Below are 21883 nucleotides of genomic sequence, written 5' to 3'. Positions count from 1 at the left end.
AATTCTGATTGAGAGCCATAGCATCGATCAAGTAATAGCTTATAAATATCTAGGGCATGATTCGCTTAGGCCGATATAATCAGACAACTGAAATACAAAGAAGGATAGGTCTCACATGGGCTGCCTTTGGTAGATTGAATAACATTTTCAAGTCTGTTATCCCAGTTTGTTTAAAAAGAAAGGTTTTTAACCAGTGCGTTTTACCGGTTCTTACATATGGTGCAGAAACACTGACTCTGACAAAAAGAACAATAGATAAAATAAGAGTTACACAACGCGCTATGGAAAGATCAATATTAAATGGGCTTGGGCCGGACATGTTGCCAGGTTAACGGATGATAGATGGACCAGAAAGATTCTGGAATGGCGACCAAGGCAAGAGGCATATCGAAGCAGAGGACGATCACTGACTAAATGGGCGGATGATATCAAGCATTACCACAAACTGGATGCAAGAAGCACAAGACAGAAATAGGTGGAAAATTTGACGGGAGGCCTACGTTCAGCAGTGGACAAATATAGGCTAATTGATGATGATGATGAGAATTGCACATATTTTCCAAGTATGGAAAATATCATTGCTTAGATTTTTTTAATAAGTTTTTTGGATATCTTGTACCACAATGGAACTATCGACCGATGTCGCACAAAAAACTCACCCTGTATATGTAATGTAAAATCAAAAATTCAAGCCCGTGTAACAATTGAGGAAAAATTTAAAGTTTTATGAAGAATTAGAGATATCGGTCAACTGTAACCAGAGCAGCAGTAATACGTCATCACGATGAAAATAAGTAGCATAATAACTTTCAAGTTTATCAATTTCTAAAGCTTACAACATTTTATACTATCCTGATGTCGCAAATTCGATGCAAATATTAGTTTTGTTAAAAGTTTGACGTTAGCAAGGATAAGGCTGTGAAAATTACCCATACATATAATGAATACTAAAACCTGATGAACTTTATTTTCATAACGAGATTCGAAAGATTGTTCGTAAAGTACTTAACATGTCAACGGAATTCTAAGTACGCCGGCGGGTTAGAAAAGTAGTTCAAGTTATCTTAAAACATGTCTACGGTAGAAGTTCAACTATGAAATCTTGCTATATTTTGTTTTCATCAGATTGAGAACACATGTATACTAACGTTTAAATTTTATTATTTTTACTGGAAATAAGCAATAGTTTGACATAGTTTAATAGTTAATGTTTTGACGTTACGAATTCCAGTACAGAAATCGTTCTCAAAATACAAATTAAATAAATTTTGTTTTTATTACTTGGTAATAAAATTCTTCTAATAATTTAATTTTTTTATAACTTATTCATATTGACGATTCAGACATGTTACTGTAGATACATTTTAAAGTAGATGTTACTGTTACCCTGTGGTACTCCTTGTTCTGTTGCCAAATGCTCGGTCAGAGTGACCAATGAGCACTCTTGGCGCGCATCGCCCCGCCTTCCTTCCTTTTCCCATTTTTTTTATTGGTCTTTTGGTTTGGAATCTTGTAAAATATTATGTATAAATAATATTTGATTTCCAAACCAAAGGACAGTCTACCTCGGTCTTTCCTAGAGCCCTAAACTCTAGGGAGCCGACTAGCGGGGCGTCTCTTACGATTGAGTTTTATTTTATCCTTTAAAAAGAAACAATTCAACATCCCAACTAAAATAAGGGATAAGTGCCTAGGGTGTTTCGCACATCGAATTCACGAAGCCCCTAAGCAGAGCGTACAGCAGAGTGGTTAATTTCATAGGTCTCCTCTTGCTACGACGACAGTTCCTCTATACATATGTGTCTGGAATAGATACCCTGTATGAATTCTTAAAATTGTATCTTTTTGTCGTGTGATCCGGTTCTGCATTACAGATATTTTTGGTCACAGTCGTTGTGATATTCCATCATTCACTGAGAAGTATCACTGCTTGTTTTAGTCTGTACACTCCCAATCTTGCCTCTCCTCTTATTACCGAATGCAAAGGAGGCAGGACTAGTAGAGCATGGCAACATTTATCGCCATACATGCAAGTCTTTGCCACTGAATTTGGCTTTTGCAGCTGTTTGAAAGTGTCTTAATTTACTATATCGTCCATATACGAAAAAAGCAGAAACACATATATCACAAAATGTAATGGAGTCAAAGAAAGCTGGCCAAAAATTAAGTCTAATATCTTAGTCTCGGCCAAGGAAGTTCTTGATGAAAGAAATATAAATAAAAATAAATCGTTCCTAAGGCGAAGAACTCCATATTTTTACATAAGCGAAGGAAAAATGTAAAGAAAAGAAAAAAGCTTACCTGAAATACATTAATCAAATACGTCAACTAAAACACAAGAGGCATACCATAATTACAAAACAATTAGAAACGAAACGAAACGAAAATGTACTTATAAGAAAAATAAAAAATAATCACTAAGAACGCTTTAAAAAAAAGTGGAACATGATTTTTACGGTCTGGAAAAGGAAATATGGCGCTTCATAAGAGGTCAAAGAACGGATGTAAATGAACTAATAGAACAAAAACGCAATTGAAAACCTGAAGAAAAGAAAAGTAGCAGGTAAAGACAGGATACCAATCGAATTACTGAAATATTGTGGAGCAGCAATGACAGAACAATTAACAACATTAATTAATAAAATTATAAAACACAAGTTGGTGTATATAAACTTAACCCTTTCACTGCGAGAACCTTAAAAATTGATGCCTTTCCCATACGCGTTAAATCCACGAATGCGAGTATACTCGTTATAAGCAGTTGACTCGTTGACACTCCGGCGATTTTACTCGTCTGGAGCAGCGCACCGTACAGGACCAATACACCAGCAGAACAGTTTTATTTTCAATTTCTAGTTCAGATTTTTTCGGATATCTGATTATGAAATAAGAGTTAACAAAGTGACAGACAGTTTTTATTGATAGTATAGAACAAAATTCGAAAAGAAATAAGAAACCACTTATCATTCTTACAGAGCTATAAAGATTATGTCAATTTTTGTAAAGCATTTAAATCAAAAGTCTTTTTTTGTGTGGTAAATACCAAAACAAGGCACAACACAAAGTGCTACATGACAGACGGAGCACATATATCTTGACTCTGCGCGTTTTTTATTTTTGTCACATACAACGCACCTCTTAGTCGGATTTTTTTTTATAGGTTGTCGGTGGAACTACATTACGAAAATGTCTCTCTGTGAGCCTTAAGTCACATTCAGCTCCACATCTTCTGCCTCCAAACCATGCGGGAAGGTGGAACATGATATTTAGCTATAATTTCTTCTACTAATCTGAGTTGTAATTTGGCTACTGGAATATTTTCGCCAGTTTTAGCTTTATAAAGCTGATAAGATAAGAGTTTAATAAAACCAGATCCAACAAATGGAAAAACACCTTCTTGTACCATTTAATGGTTTTTCTGACACTTTCTATCGATGAAAGTAGCATGTCGCATTTGTCGACTGATCCCATATTATTATTATATTCAATGATACAATGTGGTTTTTTGATAATGTCTTCTGTAAGATAATCTACACATTTCTTATTTTTTAGTTGCGCAGTGTAACAGCTAGTGAGCATGCAAACTTCACGCTTATCTTGCCATTTCAGCATGAGAAGTTTATCTGTAGATCTGGCACAACTTCACCACGTTTAAGTTTTGAGTCAATTTTTGGCATAAATTTCCTGTTTGACTGTACTGTTCCACAGGTATTCGTTTTAGATCGTGAAGGTGTGAGAATAACATAGGACTTGAGTACCAGTTATCTACAAATAGGCTATGCCCCTTGTTCAAGTAAGGCTTCAAAAGTGACATAACAATGTCACCAGATTTTTCTAATTTTTCAATTTCATATTCTTCAATATCAGATGTGGCTCCCGTGTATATGATGAAGTCGAGAACATAGCTGCTTTCAAAGTCACAAAGGAGGAAAAAAACTCCAAACCGATGTCTTTTTGAAGGAATGTACTGTTTGAAAAAAGTCTACCTTTATATAATAACAGACTTTCATCTATGCAAAGATTTTGAAACGGAATAAAATTTTCTCTAAATTTGGATTTTAAATGATCGACTATAATCCTTATTTTACATAAAGTATCTCTTTTGACAGGCTCTTCATCATTATCAACAAAATGCATCATCCGCAAAATTAGTAGAAAGCGATCTCTTGTCATGAGGCTCCCAAAAATTCGAGTATTCATAAAAGGTTTACTAGTCCAATAATCATTGACATTCGATTTTTTCGTCTGGGGCATCAACAGATTGATTGCTAAGAAGCAGTACATTTTATTTATATTAAGTGATTTCCATCGTTGTAGACGTGAATTCGCATCAACCTGTTGTCTACTTTCCTGTTCATAGTATCAGTTTGTCTCATCTGTAATTTTCTTCTTTATTTGGGGCATGAAAAAGCTTTCAAAAAAATCTACAGTATGTGGCGTATCTGATAAACTATCAATTTTACATCCAGAATTAGTATTATCAAAAAGGTGTATGAACGGTAAAAACGTTTCATCTTTCCAAACAAATGCGGCAGCTTTGTTTCTGTTTTTGTGTTGTTCAATTCATCGCCAGTTTCATTTTCTGCATCATCTTCAGCCTCGTTTTCAGCAACATTTTGTGATTTTTCCAACGAGCGTTGATGCTAAAATGAAAGAAATGCTTATATAAAATCAACAGAAATACAAAAATCTACAACACACGTTTTGAGATCAATGTGCAGTACAAAAAGCTTGGTAAATATATATTTAGTTTATCTTCTGCATCTTCTTCATGGCTTTTTGGTCATCCACCGTCACTCTCATAATCGTTCATAAAATCATCTTCAAAATCACTTTCTTCTAGCATACGCGCGAGATATGCATCAGTAAGATATTTCCGACTCATTTTCGCGACGGGTAAAACAATACTGATTCGAGTTCAAATTGCAACCAAGCAAATATTTTGTATAGAACTTAATGCGAGTTAACTCGTCTAGGGCAGTTTGAGTGTATATACTGTCGGTGTGCGCGGACAGAGACGGAACGCAAGATTCGACTTGTCTATGAGCAGGTGACGTCATATATCGAATAACAAAGCTCTACTGCATATTGAACCAGTTCTTATGATTTACGCGAGTTTACTCGTCAAGAGCAGTCAGCCTATAAGCGAGTATACTCGTTAAGAGCAGTGAAAGGGTTAAATGTGGCGACTGCCAAAAAACTTACATTGGTCAAACTGGTAGAACTTTTAACAAACGAATAACAGAACATAAAAGGACTCTTAATAATTGAAAAACAGATTCTACGTAGGCACTAGACCATAATAATTCTTTTAATGACCAATTTCAAACTCTTTACATTCAAAATAAAGGCCTTAAACTTTCTTTAATAGAATCTATGGAAATTAACAAACCAAAAAATACAGATATAATTCTGAATTGCCAACTTTAGACAAAAGGTTCTTCCATCCACAACTTATTCACTTGAGGACTATAAAATGTGTAAACGCATACCAAAAATAGATCACTTGAGAAAGTCACTATATCGAAACCACTACAGTGATAATAAATTATAATAAATTTTGTAGAAGTTTTGAAAACAAAAGCTTTTAGTGTTTTATTGTTAGAACTTTAATTTTAGAAAAATACTTTTACATCGAGCAGGAGCCATCAGGTATATCAGGTATAAAGTAATTTAGACATCAGCACAATTAATTTGGTTGGAAAATTAGTAATTAATTCAGGTTTATTGTTGAATTATGGATATTTACATGCAGGAATGGTTATAAGATCATATTCGGTCAATTTTATTAATGGTATAAAGCCTACTGATAGTCCTTGATAATTGTTTAATTTTGTTTAATGCTTGTTTAATCGACAAATAATTACTAACAGATCTACTAAAATATTTACCATTAAACAATAGAATTTTTATTACTAAAAATAAATTCCCTAGAAATACTCCAACTAAAATCCCAATAAACTGGTATCGTTCTGAAGTACCTTCTAATTAAAATAAAAACACACATCAAAAATGTGTAAGTAACACCACTATTATTCCACTTTTTTCACTCAAAACTTAAAAACTTTTTTCTTAATACATACCAGCTGATTTGAAAACTTGTTCTCTACAAATTAAGGTATGTCATTAAAATTAATCTCTTAATTGCACTGTTTTATTAAGGCAAAAGTGACAGCATCTCAAATTCGTGCGAATAATTTTTTCAAATTGTAAAGAAAAAGTGCTTCAAATTTTTCAGATAGTCTGTATTTACTTTAAAATTTCACTAAATCAAGTTTATTGAACACAACGACAGTTATGACGCGCCGGCGTGTAACAAATATTCAAATGGTAAGTGCTGTAAATATAATTGAGGTTGGTCAGTCACACACTGACTGATGTTGCACATCATTTTGACGTGTCTAGGAGTCTGCTTTCGCGATTGTGACGTCGATATGAACAATTTGGTAATGTCGCTGGAAGACATGGCGGTCGTCAACGTGCAACTGCTCCTCGACATAGGATTAGCTTGTCAAAATCACCATATAACTGCATTTAAGCTCTATGATGCCTTAGAAAATGCCGTCAACATTACTGTAAGGGTCCAAATTTTGAGGAATAGATTACAAGAAACTGTCCTGCAAGCCAGACGTCAATTGGGGGTTTCCATATTAGATCATGGAAATCGTGAACTTAGGTTAAGCTGGGCATAACAACATGTGTATTTGGGATTACAAGAATGGAGTTCTATGTTATTTACAGATGAAGTTAGATTTTGTCTCTACTCTTATTCAAGAATACCGAGAATTTGGGGAGGACCTGGTCGACAAGAGAATTTCAGGCATTTACAAAGTTTTGGTCTATATAGTGGTCTACAATATTGTTCTGAAGCTATTTTCTTGTGGCATTTTAAAGTAATTATAATTTTAATGGGAATAAGCCACAATTAACGGTTAAAATAAGTTTATTGACGTTTCAATTTCCACTTCGGAAATCGAGAACGATTTCCGAAGTGGATATTGAAACGTCAATAAACTTATTTTAACCTAAAATTGTGGCTCATTCCCATTAAAATAGTGGTCTACAAATTATGATGTGGGCTTCATCGAACTGTTCCCGTTTCTGTGGAAGGTACTTTGGATCAATATCAATATTAATTAGATGCTTATTAGTTAATTAGTGTAATACCAAAGATATTTGAATATTTTGTATGTGACTACCTTAAAGCTTTACTTGAAAAACAACTAGAAGACCAACAATTTGAATTTGGGAATAGCAGATCAACTGAATGCAATGTACTAGTGTTTGTGGACTTCCTGAGGAAGGCCATAGAGAGGGGCTGTAGGGTACATGCACTATACACTGATTTCTACAAGGCCTTTGATCGGATCAACCATAATATTTTAATAGTTAAACTTTAATGGGTGTTGATGGGCCGCTTCTTAGATGACTGAGAACATACTTGATTGACCGAGTTCAGATGGTGCGAATCAGGGATTTTGTTTGCAGTGAGATTAAGGTTCATTCAAGAGTACCCCAGGGTTCTCATTTGCGACCCCTAAGTATTTAACATATTCATCAGTGATGTACACCACTGCTTCCAGCACAGTTGACCTCTTCTTTTTGAGGACGATCTAAAGTTCTACATAATGATCAATAATACAGAAGATTGTATTAATCTTCAACCCTACCTCGATCGGTTGAATGACTGGTGTGTGTTGAATGCCATGGCCCTGAAGGCATCCACGTGCCATGTTGTTTTTTTTTGGACGATCGAGAGACCCAATGGAATATAATTATAATATACAGAACATTCTTGTTAACTGGGTTACCGAAATTTGTGATCTGGAATTAATTTAGACTAAACTTTTATTTGAATCACATTATATGTCAATAATTTCCAAGTATTTACAAATGCTTGGCTTTATAAAAAGATTCACTAGAGACTTTCAGAATATTGAAGCGATTAAATTACTATATTGTTGGGAAAAGGAAAAAGACAGTTAAGATTTGATTTCACGTACAGTGCGTCTGTGTCCGCTTATACGTATTTCGCCCTAAAAGGGCTCTTCAGAATGGCTATTCACAGTCGCTCTAAAAGTGAAAATAAATCCTTCCTGTCTTAGGAAGCAACTCGTATAATACGTATATACGTATTACGTATCCGCTTATACGTAATACGTATAAGCGGATACACAGACTGTTCACTGTTCGTGCACTGTACGTGAAATCAAATCTTAACTGTCTTTTTTCTTTTATTCCGATATACTCTGTACGAGTACTAGAAACCAAATTCGCTAAGGATTTTTGCTTAGTTGAGGAGACATGTCGTGGAATGCAATTTTTAGATTCCCCCTGTCTCTATTAACATCTTTATCAACGTCTGTTTTGCCTTGCAATTCTTAGAAGGCACAGATTAAAGCAAAAATCTGAATTTGGTTTCGAAAATTAGTTTGGATTTTACTATATTGTTCTTTAGTCAGACCCATCTAGAGTATTGTTTTTATATATGGTCTCCATCTTATAATATTTACATATCAAAAATTGAGACAGTTCACCACAAGTTCCTGCAATATGTTGCATATAAACAGGGTATACCTTTTGAATTAAATCAAGTAAATTATGATCAAATTGACCCAACAACCCAACTTGGTATTCTCTTATTGTATGACTGACGATTAATTAAAGATGCAAAGATGCTTTATGGCATAATTAATTCTACAGTCTTGTGTCCTCAGCTACTCAGCAGGTTGGTCTGTATGTACCTCTCCATAGAACACGATTAAACCAAACTTTTTATGTGTCTCTTCTCAGAACCAACTATGCATATAATAATTTTTTATCTCGAGCAATAACATGGGCAAATATTCACCCAGATCTAGATTTTTTTACAGCGAAGGCCGAATTTATTTTTGGTCTCACACATGTGTTTATTTGAGTGGCTGTGAAATAGCTAATCATGATTTTGATGTGTAAAACTAAATTACGTGATTAAGTTTGTGATATTTATACTTTATTTTGTTTTATTGTATACATTGTAAACATCGTTAATGTTATTGAACAGCAGCCCGTTGAAAATAAATAATTAAATATATTGATCATATCTTAGAACCTGTTGTCCTTCTCTTTGCCACTGCTGTAGGTCCTGATTTGAGTTAAATGCAGGATCATGCAAGGCTACATACTTACTGCAGCAATAGTAAGAGGTTGGTTTTATAATGAAGACATTACACTTTTAAGATAATTTAATTTTTAGCAAGCCAAGGCGGTGTCAATCTGTAATTAATTTAAACAAAAAAACTTTGTGTTCCAACTAGACATTTTTATGTGTCTAGTTGGGAATTAGTGAACGTCTCTATAATTGCAAGCAGAGAGCAACACTGCTCTCGACGCGCAACGCTCAGATCAGATAAGTTAGTGTCCGATTATATAAAGAGAGTGCCTGTAAAATATAAGAACTTAAAAGTACGTATTATCAATTAGAACCATATGATGATTTACTGAAAAAACTAAAGGAATAATATTTTAAATTTTATTTATTTTCGACGTAAGAAATTATCGTTTACTTGATTTGGCAATGTTTAAAAAATACTGTAACACTGTATATAAAAAAAACGAAGATCATTATAATACCTATATTACAGTAATAATATTTGTATAAAAAATACTACACTATTCTATGAGACATTTTTCCAATTTTATCTACTTCACTTTCCAACAAATCGCCTTTCTGTAAATATTGCGGTGGAATTTGGCTGGCACCAACGCCAAAGGGTGTTCCAGTAAGTATTACATCACCAGGAAGCAACGTCATCACGCTAAAAAAATACCAACAAAAATCCGATTAACTATAAAATTTAATAAACTCAAAAACTAATTACTAGGTGCCCTAACAACTAAATTTTCGGACAAACTAAAATTTATTGAATATGTTCATCTTCACGATCTTTCTTATTGAACAAAAGAACAAGATCAATAATAAAATATTGCCTCTGGGAGTTTTTATCAGTTCTTAGGCGCGGCCCCCTGCGAATGGGGGATAATTTCTGGGTATTTTTAGCATTGATACCCAGAGGGTAGCAGGGTTACCTGCCGTGGAACAAAAACTGACACCTGGCAGTAGGTATAGAATGCACACCCATGAAAATGGAGATTAATGATTTATGTTTAGGGTCGTTGCCTGGGGATCGCCAGAGCACGTCTGCCGAATTTTGCAGGGAGTACCAAGAGATTCAAGTCTCTGAACATTGAATAGCAGATCAATACCATCAATAAGAAATAATCTTGTCCCAGAGACTAGACGCGATACCATCAGAAGCGAAGTCGAACGGGAGATTCATAACCATGAGCTGAGCTAGTTGTGGATCAAGTCCATAATGAAATCCCTAATGAGCAGATTGCTGAGCCTCTCTCTCTCATTCAAGAAACTCAACATGCAAATACGCAGCAGGACAACAACGAGTTGCACGATAGCCTGGTAAGAGAAATGGCACGTGCCGTACAAGAGTTTAATGGAACAAATCCACTTTGGTAGCAGACCACCGCTACCAAAAATAAACTCTTGTAAGAACACTAAAGTCCTACCCAATTATATAGTGGAAGCTTATACATTAGAATATTTGTGTATGCTGATTTACTGTGCAGCAACAGCAATTGCTAATGTTATGGGCATTAAGATCAGAACACGACGGGGTACTTATATCGAAAGGACAGATAACAGAGTTGCACCTTGGGAAAATCTGCTGCTAATTAAGATTGAAGCATTACGTAGGGACATTGGTCAAATCACGGAATATGTTCGAGGGACAACAAGTACAAAAGTAATCAGAAGAGCTGATGAAATAATGATAACTACTGTAAGACACTCACAATATATTCCAGCAAACAACACAGCACAACACTGCCTGGATACATTAAAACAAAAACTTTCCGTTTACTCAGGCCGACTAAGGAGATACAAAATTAGAAAATTCGACAATATGCTTTTTGAGAAGGCGTTCTATCGGAAACTCAATTCTACTACAGAAAGTGCCAATAAATCAAATCTAAGCCAAGAAGAAATCCATGAGTTTTGGGGAAATCAACTTTCCACGCCAGCTGCTCTTAACACCAATGCTGGATGGATCGAAGATATGGCGCACAACTGCCAACACTACGTTACTGCTCCCTACGGGCCCTTCACTACTAAAGAAGTTTCAAATATTATCAAAGAGCTTCATAACTGGAAATCTCCTGGGCAAGATGGCGTCCACGAGACTTAAGTGGAACTGGGCAGGACACTTAGCCAGAACAGAAGATGGACGATGGACAAGACGAATTATGGAATGGAGGCCCAGAAATTATAAAAGAAGCCGAGGACGACCACCGACTAGATGGACCGGCGACATAAAAAGAGTAGCGGGAAACTGGCTACAAGCGGCCCAGTGTAGAGAACACTGGAAAGAACTGAGGGAGGCCTATGTCCAGCAGTGGACGGGATTGGCTGATTGATGATGAAGATGGCGTTCAGAACTTCTGGCTTAAAAAGTTCTGAAGTATTCATAAGTGCTTATCAGCATTAATTAATCACAGTATTTCTAATCCGCAGGAAATACCATCTTTTCTAACCCAGGGAACAACTTATTTTATACCAAAAGATCAAAATAACACTCAAGATCCAACCAAGTATGTTGTCTTCCAACTCTGTATAAATTGCTCACATCCTGTGTCGCCTGCGTATCTACCAACACTGTGCTGTAAACAATATCATAGAGCCTCAACAGAAAGGGTGCGCTAAGGGTTTCATGGGCTGCAAAGAACAACTTATCATCGACTCTGTCATGTCTAACCAAGCATATAGCAAAAAAAGGAATCTCTTTACTGCTTTCATCGACTACCAGAAAGCGTTTGATTCAGTTCCGCATGAATGGCTTGTAGATATATTAAAAATGTATAAAGTCGATGATAATATAGTGACCTTTTTAAAACATATAATGTCGGATTGGAAGACTAGATAGATGCATATTAGATCTTCGATGACAACAAAAGTTTCTATACCTTTACTGGAAAATGATAATGGGGATATATCCCAAAGTAACTATGAGAATGCCGAAGTCCTCGCCAGTACTTTCTCTAAGGATTTCTCTGTCGAACCCACTAATCATCAGTTGTCTAATATTACTTCGTCACGATTTTCTTCTTCCCTTGAAAATATAATCATTACTCCTGAAAAAGTTAAACATCATCTTCAAAGCCTAAAAAATAATTCGTCTCCTGGTCTCAACTTAATATCTTCTTTATTTTTAAAAAAATGTTCTGATGCTTTAGCTTACCCACTATATGTGATAATGTCCTTATCATTCACCACAAATATTTTGCCTCCTTTATGGAAAACCGCATCTGTAACACCGATTTTTAAAAAAGGGAACAAATTGAATCCTAATAACTATCGTCCTATCAGCTTAACACCTATAATATCTAAGATAATGGAATCTATTATTGCTGAGACAATTTCTGATTTTCTACAAAATGAACCGGTTATACCAGAACAGCAGCATGGTTTTGTCAAAGGACGTTCTACAATGACAAATCTTCACTGGTGTGTCAATGAATGGTCAAAAGCATTAGACAGAAAAGCCCCGGTAGACATTATTTACCTCGATTTTGCTAAAGCTTTTGATCCAGTTCCAAAGCGAAGACTATTACATAAATTGGAACACCTTGGTATCCGTGGTTAATTACTGAGATGGATCGACGCGTATTTAACAGATAGAAAGTTTTGTGTTAGAGTTGGGGACTCTTTCTCATTTGAGAGAACGGTTTTAAGTGGGGTACCGCAAGGATCAGTTTTGGGCCCACTTTTATTCATAGCATACTCAAGTGATCTACAAATTCACATTAAATGCAGCAAAGCTTTTTATGCAGATGACACGAAGCTATTTTCCGATCCCTCCGTAAATTTACAGTTACTACAAGATGACCTTGATTGCATATCGGAATGGTGCTCTACTTGGATACTGCCTCATAATGTGGACAAATGTGTAGTTCTTCACAAGGGTAAAAATAATCCGTGTCTTTCTTACTCTATTAATGAGAGCGTGTTAAAAACAGTGAAATCACATAATGATCTAGGTGTTATAATTAATAATAATCTAAGTTGGTCAGAACATATTTTGCATATTTCTAAAAAAGCTAACACTAAATTATATTTACTAAATAAATCGTTTGATAAAGTGTCATTTATGAGCTCAGTTCATCGGTATAAACTGTACATTCGTCCAGTTCTGGAATATTGCGGAATTGTTTGGTGTCCGGTATTAGTGCGCGATCGTAATATTCTCGAAAACGTACAGCGGCAGTGCACTAGGATGTCTTTTGGTCGCTCAAGACCTATGTATACAGAAAGACTGAATATGGTCAATCTCACTACATTTGAACAAGGTCGACTTCTTAGAGATTTAATTATTACGTTTCGGATATTAAAATACAACTTTGAAAATGTGGGGAATATGTTTATACTAGACAATGACAATCGTCTTCGTGGCCACAAACTTAAGTTTAAAAAGGAAACTTTTTTAACAACAACTAGACAATTTTTTCTCTGTAATCGGGTGTTCTCGATATGGAATAGCCTTCCGGCTGAGATCATAGATACTCCATCTGTCAATAATTTCAAAAATAAACTGGATGACCATCTGCTCCATAGTTGAACACTTAATTTGTACTAAACACTTGCTATTACCTATCTTTTTGTATATTTATTTAGTTAGTTAGTGCTTAATATGCAACTATTGTAATGTAACCATTTTATTGCATACTATATAACATTGTATTCACATGGCCATATTTGTTTTGCGACCCATGCTCAAATTTATTGTAAAATAAAAAAAAATATAATGATGAGCTTATACCTATCTTTATCAGTAGAAGTTAGTTCGGTCGTAAATGATATAGGTGTTATTATTTTTGGTTGAAATTCTAAACTAGTATTTTCACGCGCGTTTTTAAGATTTAAGACATGCTCACTATGCTCAGCAGTTAATAATAAAGAATTTTCTTCTTGTCTGTCATCGTCCTAATTTGAAGAGCCTGGTAAATTGACTTAAATGTTATTTATAGTAATATTGCACTACCTTGCTTTCTTGTATCACAACTTAAAATAAAAATGTAAAAACTTACTCATTAAATTTTTACAATGTTTTTATAAAAAATATTCATCAATAATAAAATATTTCAATATTTTAATATTGGTTACAACGTTTTTTTCAACAAGTGATTCAAAATTTGCACTTGCAATGAGGTTATTTTGTTGAATAATTTTATTTTTACTTAAGATAGGATAAAAGTTATTAGAGCAAAATAAAGGTTGTCCTTTAAATGTTATTTAGTTCATAGTTAAAAAACATTGTGAGTAGAGTTGATATGATATCTTACAGGAGATAGAGTTATTCTACAAACAACTGTATTCGGTAGACGATCAGGTAACAGTAGTTACGTATGAGGAAATTTTAAACTAAAATCATTTTAAACATAATCTAGAAAATAGTCTATTACAGATTTTAAAAGTTTCTCCTGACATTAACTCTTTTTTAATCAAAAGATAATGATCGACAGTCGCATTTGCCAAAAAACTAGGACGATATCTGAAAACAAATTTAGACCTGTACAGCAATTTTACCCGAAAGTACGTGCAATATTAAAAATATTTCTCTCCTATCATTTTGTTTGTAAAATGTAATGACAAAATGTTATCTAAAGCGTTATACACAACGTCGTCATAATGAAACTGATTACACAACGAGTATTATGCAAAATCAATTATCAACAATTCGTTGCATGTTTTTGCTGATATTTAGTCGTTTGTATAAAGGCTTTATGTAAATGAAAACAATAAATCGGTAATACAGTTTCCACAAAACTTTACTTTTCAATAACGTAATAGTTAGCTCTAATTGTATTAATATCTGGCAGATAAAATGGAAAAGAAAATATACAAATGGGGGAAGAAAAAACTGCGACTTAACAACAGAAGGACAAATACATTTATCAAAATAAAAAATAATGAAGAAATAGATATCCAACATGATTAACAAAAATAAAAAATTAAGTTAAGAAGAAAACCTTGCTACAGTAAATACTATTACAACCGTAGAAGTCGAATGAATCAATGATGTTATCCAGCCCATTTGCATATGATCAAAATACTTCAGAGTTATTATTAAATTAGTCAAACTTTTCACGTCTGAATCGTAATTAATAGAACGATATAACAGTTATTTGAGTATCTCTACTTCGTCAGCTTTTAGTTCATCAGCGCAATACCAAGCTTTTGCTAAAAGCGACTAATCTTTGCAAATTTTCGGCAGGTGAGAGGACACAAAACAATTATTTATTTAATTGTTTAGTTATCGCCACCAGAGAAAGTGGCACCTCTGTGCTCGAACCACTGAAAGTGGGACGATTTTGGTGACATTAGTTAGACTTTTGGTTTAAATCGAAATCAGCTCGAACGGCTGACGAAGTAGAGATACTGAAATATAGTGTTATAACGTTATTTTAGCATCTCTGCTTCGTCAGATATCTCGAGCTGATACAAATTTAAACTCGGAAAGTTCAACGAATGTGTTTTAAATTTTTACCACCTCAGTAGTTAGCGGACAGAGGTGCCATCTACTTTGGTGGCCATAAACGAAAACGATTTAATAATGTCGTTTTCTGTCCTCTGGGCTATACGAAATGTGCAAAAGATTAAATCTTTTATCAAAAGCTGCTATTGCTTTGTTGAATTGAATAGCCAAATATACGGCCAACGAATGTCTCATAAATGTAAAAAAATAATAACTGAAATATTTAATCAAATATACAAGGCAGGAAACATACCAGTAGAATGGCTCAAATCGGAGTTCGTACCATTGCCCAAAAAACCAGTAGCAAAAGATTGTGAAGATTATAGGACCATAAGCCTAATGAGCCATGTGCTGAAGATGTTTTTAAAAGTCATCCACAAAAGAATTTACCGGAAATGCGAAGAACAAATTGCTCTCAATCAATTTGGATTTGTGAACGCCGTTGGTACGAGGGAAGCTTTATTTAGCGTGCAGGTATTGTTTCAGAAGTGTAGAAATGTCAGCTGTAATGTTTTTGCATGCTTGATTGACTACAAGAAGGCTTTCGATAGAGTCAGGTATAAACAAATGATGGAAGTGCTGAAGAGGACAGGGATTGACGGAAAAGACTTAAAAATAATAGGTAACCTGTATTGGAATCAATCAGCGGTACTCCGAATAGATGGAGAATATACAGATCAGATACAAAATCTTAAGGGGAGTGAGACAGGAGTGCATAATTTTACCAATGATATTCTCTCTGTACTCGGAGCACATTTTGAAGAGGTTCTAAAAGATATTGATGAAGGCATCTCAATAAATGGAGTCAAGCTCAATAACCTGCGGTATGCAGATGATACAATAGTGTTTTCTAATACCATAGAAGGGCTGCAAAACTTAATGAACAAAATAACGGAAACAAGTAGAAAATATGGACTGGATATAAACAAGAGCAAAACCAAGCTAATGATCATCAGCAAGGAAAACATAACTAGAGCAAATCTGTGTGTGAACCAAATGAAAATTGAACGTGTGTCACAATACAACTACTTGGGAACTATAATCAGTGAGTCGTGGGACAATATCCAAGAGATTAAATGTTGCATCGGAAAGGCGAAAAGTGCATTCTTGACTATGAGTTCTGTGTTCAAGAGCCATGACCTCACCCTATAAACAAAAAAAGGCTCCTTAAATGTTATGTGTACTTAGCGCTTCTGTACGGAGTACAAAAGTAGACATTGAAGGCGGAAACTCTATCAAAACTTCAGGCTTTTGTGCTATGGTCATACAGAAGGATCCTGAAGATACCATGGACGGACAAAGTCACCAATGAAAAAGTACTGCGGAGGATGAACACAACTGCTGATTTGGTCAACAAGAAAAGTATCCTAGCTTGCTAACCTGAGAGCATGGTATAGAATGACCCCAACACAGCTATTTTGTATAGCAACCAACAAAGTCATCATAGCCAGAATGATCTCCAACGTTTGGAACGGACAAGCACCCTAAGAAGAAGAAGCAGTGGTTAGCGTACAGAAGTGACATCTACTTTGTTGGCCATGAATGAAAAATATTATTAAATTTTATGTTTTTAGATTTTTTATGTTCTTCTTTTTTTTTGTGTATTTTTTTAGATGTACTTCAAAAAGTATTTTTTCATTCTGGCTCTAATTTTTAACCTTTAAAGCTGGTCCATCTTATTACTGCCTATCTTTTATTCTCTTGTCTTCTTATTTATTCTTTTTATATAATTCCTTTCGTGGATTTTTTCCGATGAGTAAAATCATACTAGAAGCACATTTAGAGTTACATCGATACAGGCAAGTTAGAATTTTAAACGCCTACGTATGTTTTTTAATTTAGCACTTTGCAAATACATCTAGTTTTACAGGTAAAGAAAAAAAGCAATACGAAATTCTTTACTTAATTCGCATTTCTACGGTTCGTTTCCAAAGCATTTAAATTAGATATCGGTATATATATATATATATATATATATATATATATATATATATATATATATATATATATATATATATATATATATATACATATATAAATATATATATATATATATATATATATATATATATATATATATATATATATATAATAACGGATTTATTACGGCTGTCGCCGCTTCACCGCCCCCAATTTCCATCTTTTTCTGTCATATGCAGTTGCCTCTTCTAAGTCTCTTGCCGCCATTGCTTCATCAATATCGTTGCGCCAACTTATGCGTGGTCGTCCTCTCTTTCTTCTTTCGGGAGGGATCCATTCCAGTACTCTTCTAGGCCATCTGTACTCTGACATTCTTTTAACAAGTCCGAACCAGATTAATTGTTTTCTTTCTATGTCATCATTGATATTTCTCTCCATTTTTATTTCGTTTCTTATTTGTTCGTTTATAACTCTCTCCAGTTTCGATCTACCGCAGCTTCGTCTCAGATAATCCATTTCTATCGTCATAAGTTTGTTTCTATTAGCTTTGGTGACGTCCCATACTTCCGAACGGTAAAGTGTAATACTTTGGACTATACTACCATAAATGTGTTTTTTGGTTTCTCGTCGAATTGTTTTTTGTCAGAGAAGAGAGTTTAAGGCACGGGTCGCTGCTCTGCCCTTGTTTATTCTTTCCCTGATTTCATCTGCGCTATTTCCCTTCTTTTTGAAAATGACCCCCAAATATTTGCAGGATTGCACGCCTTTGATTTTGTCGTCTTCCAAGACTAGGTCACATATTTCATCTGTTCCCACTGAGAGATATTTACATTTTCTCATATTCATGTTTAGACCTGCCACCTAATATTCTTCTTGCAGTTTTCTTACCATATAGCTAAGATCGTAGCTGTCTTCGGCAATTACTACCTGGTCATCCGCAAAGAAAAGTGTATATAGTTTGTTTTTCTTCCACCGTTATTCCCATGTTTCTACATTTTTTTACCCATTTCACTAAGGATCTGTCCAAATAGATTTTAAATAAGGTGGGTGACAGACAGTAGCCTTGTCTTAGTCCCTTTGTTGTTTGAAAAGGAGAGGTGATTTCTTGTCCCATTTTAATTCTTGCAAAGTTTTGTTCGTAATATTTTTGAGTGGCGTTAATAAGAATTGGGTTTATTTTCAAGTTACCCATTTCTATCCATAGTTGGGAGATCGGTACACTGTCATATGCTTTTTCCAAATCTATTAAAGCTATATGAGTTTCTCTATTTCTCTGCACTCGTTTTTCCATTGCAATTTTTAATGTGAAAATATTATCCATAGTGGAGCGTCCGGCCCTAAATCCCGCTTGTTCTTTGGGTTGTTTGTCTTTAATATCATTTTCTATCAGGTTTCGTAGTACGTTTGAGTATAGTCGGCCTATAGTAGCAATCACTGCGATCCCTCTATAGTTTTTAGGATCCATCTTTGTGCCTTTCTTGTGTATTGGAGAGATATACGATTGTCTTCATTCTTCTGGAACTTCTTCTCCGTTTATGATCCATACCTAATCAACCCTGGATGTTTTCCGCCTGGGCCTGGAGATTTTTTTAATTTCATTTTCTTAACTGCTTCTTTGACTTGTTCTATTGATATTTCGATTCTTCCTTCTACTTCCACTTGTTCATTTGTCTGTTTAAACCTTTCTCTTCTCTCTGTTAATAAGTTCTCAAAATGCTCTACCCATGTGTTCTCTGGTATTCTATTTATTATGACTTGGTTTTTTGTCGTTGTTCTCATCGTTTTTATAGTTCTCCGGGCTTCAGAGCTCTTTGTCCCTCCTATATGGTTGTCTAGGTAATGGCATTTTTGTTCCCATGCACTATTTTTCTTTTTAAATACTTCTCGTTTGACTTCTTTATTCAAGTTTTTATATTTTTGTTTTGTATGTTCGTCTCCCTGTTGTAATAACTTTAGATATACTTCCTTCTTTCTTTTTATCTTTTCTTCCACTTCTTTATCCCACCAATATGGTTTATCTACTCTCCGTACCTGTGGCCCTAAGGCTTCTAGCGCTGCGTCTTTCATGTAGTTTTTTATATGTTCGTATTTATCCGTCGTTGATCTGTGTGATTCCTGTAGTTTTTGTGTTAGTCTCAAGGAGTAAAGTAACTGTGCGCTCTCGTTATCTTGATTATCTAAGGTGTACGTAGTTCTTTCTATTTTTTCTCTGTGTTCTTTGTTGATGTCTGTGTGGTTCCTGTCTACGAATGGTATATATATTTTTCCTATTATCAGGCAGTGATCCGAGCCGCACTCTGCTCCTCTATTCACCTTTACGTCCTGTACTCTTAACTTCGGTATTGTATATTGCCTAATATAATCTTATGATCTGGGCCCTGATTCTAATTGAGATTTCGACTCAAAGCATGTCGAAATGAATATGGCGACGTCGAAATGCGACTTTGCGAACCTTGTGGATTTCAGCTGAACTAACCAAACGACGTCACTAAATTTCGATTTATCGAAATTAATTTCAACTTCAAGAAAGTGGTTGAAATTTAATTTCGAGTCGAAATTAATCTGACATGACTGACTGGACTGGGAGAAGTGAACTTAGGTTCAGTTTAGGTAGGCGGTGTTTTGATCCTTGCAAGGAAAACTGAGGCAAAAAGTATTAATATGGCTGTGTTTTACGGACATTTGCTAGTTTTGGAGGAATTAGAGAGGATAGATATCCGACGCTCATAACGGAGGATAAGAAGAATGTTACGGGATACTCAAAATTCTTTTTCACTAAGTGATGCTCAATTTAGGCAGCAATTCCGGCTTAATAAACAAGCTGCAAATTATTTAATAAGGGTATTAGACCCATATTTGGAAGAAGATGTTTATGCCTCTAGGATACCCAAAATGTTTAGGGTTAGTATTACTAAGCTGCAGTAAATTTAAAAATATATTAGAATATAAGTCAAATCTTAGTGGTTATAACTTAAGGATCTCCCACATCGCCTTTTTTTTTCTTGCCATCTTTTCTTTCAATTCAAAATATAATTGAGAATGGCCACTATTTATGATTTAACAACTCAAACAAGAAAAAAAAGACGTTCACGTAACGTAAACAAAACAAACATTCAACAAGCGTGGTGCAGCCAATAAACAACAGGGCCAACCCAAATTTTCAGCAGTGTCAAAATGATAAAGTAAATATCCCCAGTTTTAACTACAATCGAAATGAATGAGAATCGCTAGCGATTGCGACTGTCATGGCGTAGTCGCTTTTAAATTTCGACATCGAAATGAAATAGAATCAGGGCCCTGTTTGTCAGTACGCATGAGGTCAATTATATTTATGAAATATTTTTTGTAGATGTCGTACCAGAGTGAAAGTTTTATAAACTTTTGATTTAGTACAATCACAAAAATGTCTAGAAATACTGTTTCTGGAGAAAATTAACAATGTGTTAATTAATGTTTTGTTCATCTTATTGCATTTGCGTGCAGTATCGTTGGGTAAATTGCATAGAGTTCTCCTATTACTATAGTTTTAGTATTTGAAATTCTATGTTCAAGAGTCTCACTGTTGTTAACTATTACCAATTCGATCCTATTTTTAGTTTTAAACGGGCCTGTATAGTAAACTGTGTCATCGTAATGGGAGTTAATTAGATCTCTGAAGTGATGTATGATAAGATTAGGGTTGGTGCTGTTTTTTTTTTTGAAAATGTAATAGACTGCAATTGACTGTTAGAGTTTTTACAATTCAAGGTGTAGATGAAGATATATTTTTGTGTTTATATAAGGGTGAAAATTGCTGCCAGTTAATTAGTTTCATTGCATGATGGATTCTGCGGGAATATGGTAGATTGAACTTTGAAGAGTCATTAGCCATGGATATGACTAGTATAATTAAGGCTTAATAGCTGCCTATAAAGCATTGTCGTAGGTTCATCTATTTCACCTTGTATGCTGTTTATCTGAGTTGTTCTGTACGCTCCAAGTCTAATCCTTTGGGGGGTGTTTTAACCTTTGGATACGTTATTTATATTGAAGTTATTAAACAATTGTGTCACATTTTAGACTAATATTGTTATTTAATTAAAATTTTATTAATTATGCCTTAGTGTTAACACAAGTATTTTAAGTGTTTATAATAGTGCTTATAATAATATTGGAACATAGTCTTAAATTCGAGAGAAAATTAATTACTGTCAAAATTTTCTTCTGGTTTTATTCAAGTTTGGCAATTTTCGCTTAAGAAATTTTGACAAAATCACTCGACTGGCGTCTCGTGATTTAACTGTCAAAATGTAATTCACGAAAATTGCCAAACAAACTTTTATACCAGTCAAAAATATAGCCGGCAAAATTTTCTCTCTTATGATATTATATAAGATAAT

The 21883-nt window shown here is 34.6% G+C and overlaps 2 protein-coding genes across 4 annotated transcripts in view; one reads left to right on the top strand and one right to left on the bottom strand.

Annotated features, from left to right (window-relative positions):
• LOC140448094 (probable G-protein coupled receptor CG31760) overlaps positions 1 to 21883 on the top strand; it is a 412547-nt gene that overhangs the window by 239696 nt on the left and 150968 nt on the right. The gene's annotated exons all lie outside the window — the stretch shown is intronic.
• LOC140448098 (oxaloacetate tautomerase fahd2, mitochondrial-like) overlaps positions 9600 to 21883 on the bottom strand; it is a 49210-nt gene continuing 36926 nt past the window's right edge. Inside the window, exon 4 of the mRNA XM_072541156.1 lies at positions 9600 to 9797. Coding sequence (XP_072397257.1) covers positions 9647 to 9797 — 151 coding nt within the window. The 3' untranslated portion in view covers positions 9600 to 9646. The remainder of the gene's footprint in view (positions 9798 to 21883) is intronic.

This window comes from Diabrotica undecimpunctata, chromosome 8, assembly GCF_040954645.1.
Source record: "Diabrotica undecimpunctata isolate CICGRU chromosome 8, icDiaUnde3, whole genome shotgun sequence".
NCBI classification, from domain to species: Eukaryota; Metazoa; Arthropoda; class Insecta; order Coleoptera; family Chrysomelidae; genus Diabrotica; species Diabrotica undecimpunctata.
The sequence above is the reverse complement of the archived record's forward strand: the minus strand, read 5'-3'. Positions and strand labels throughout refer to the sequence as shown.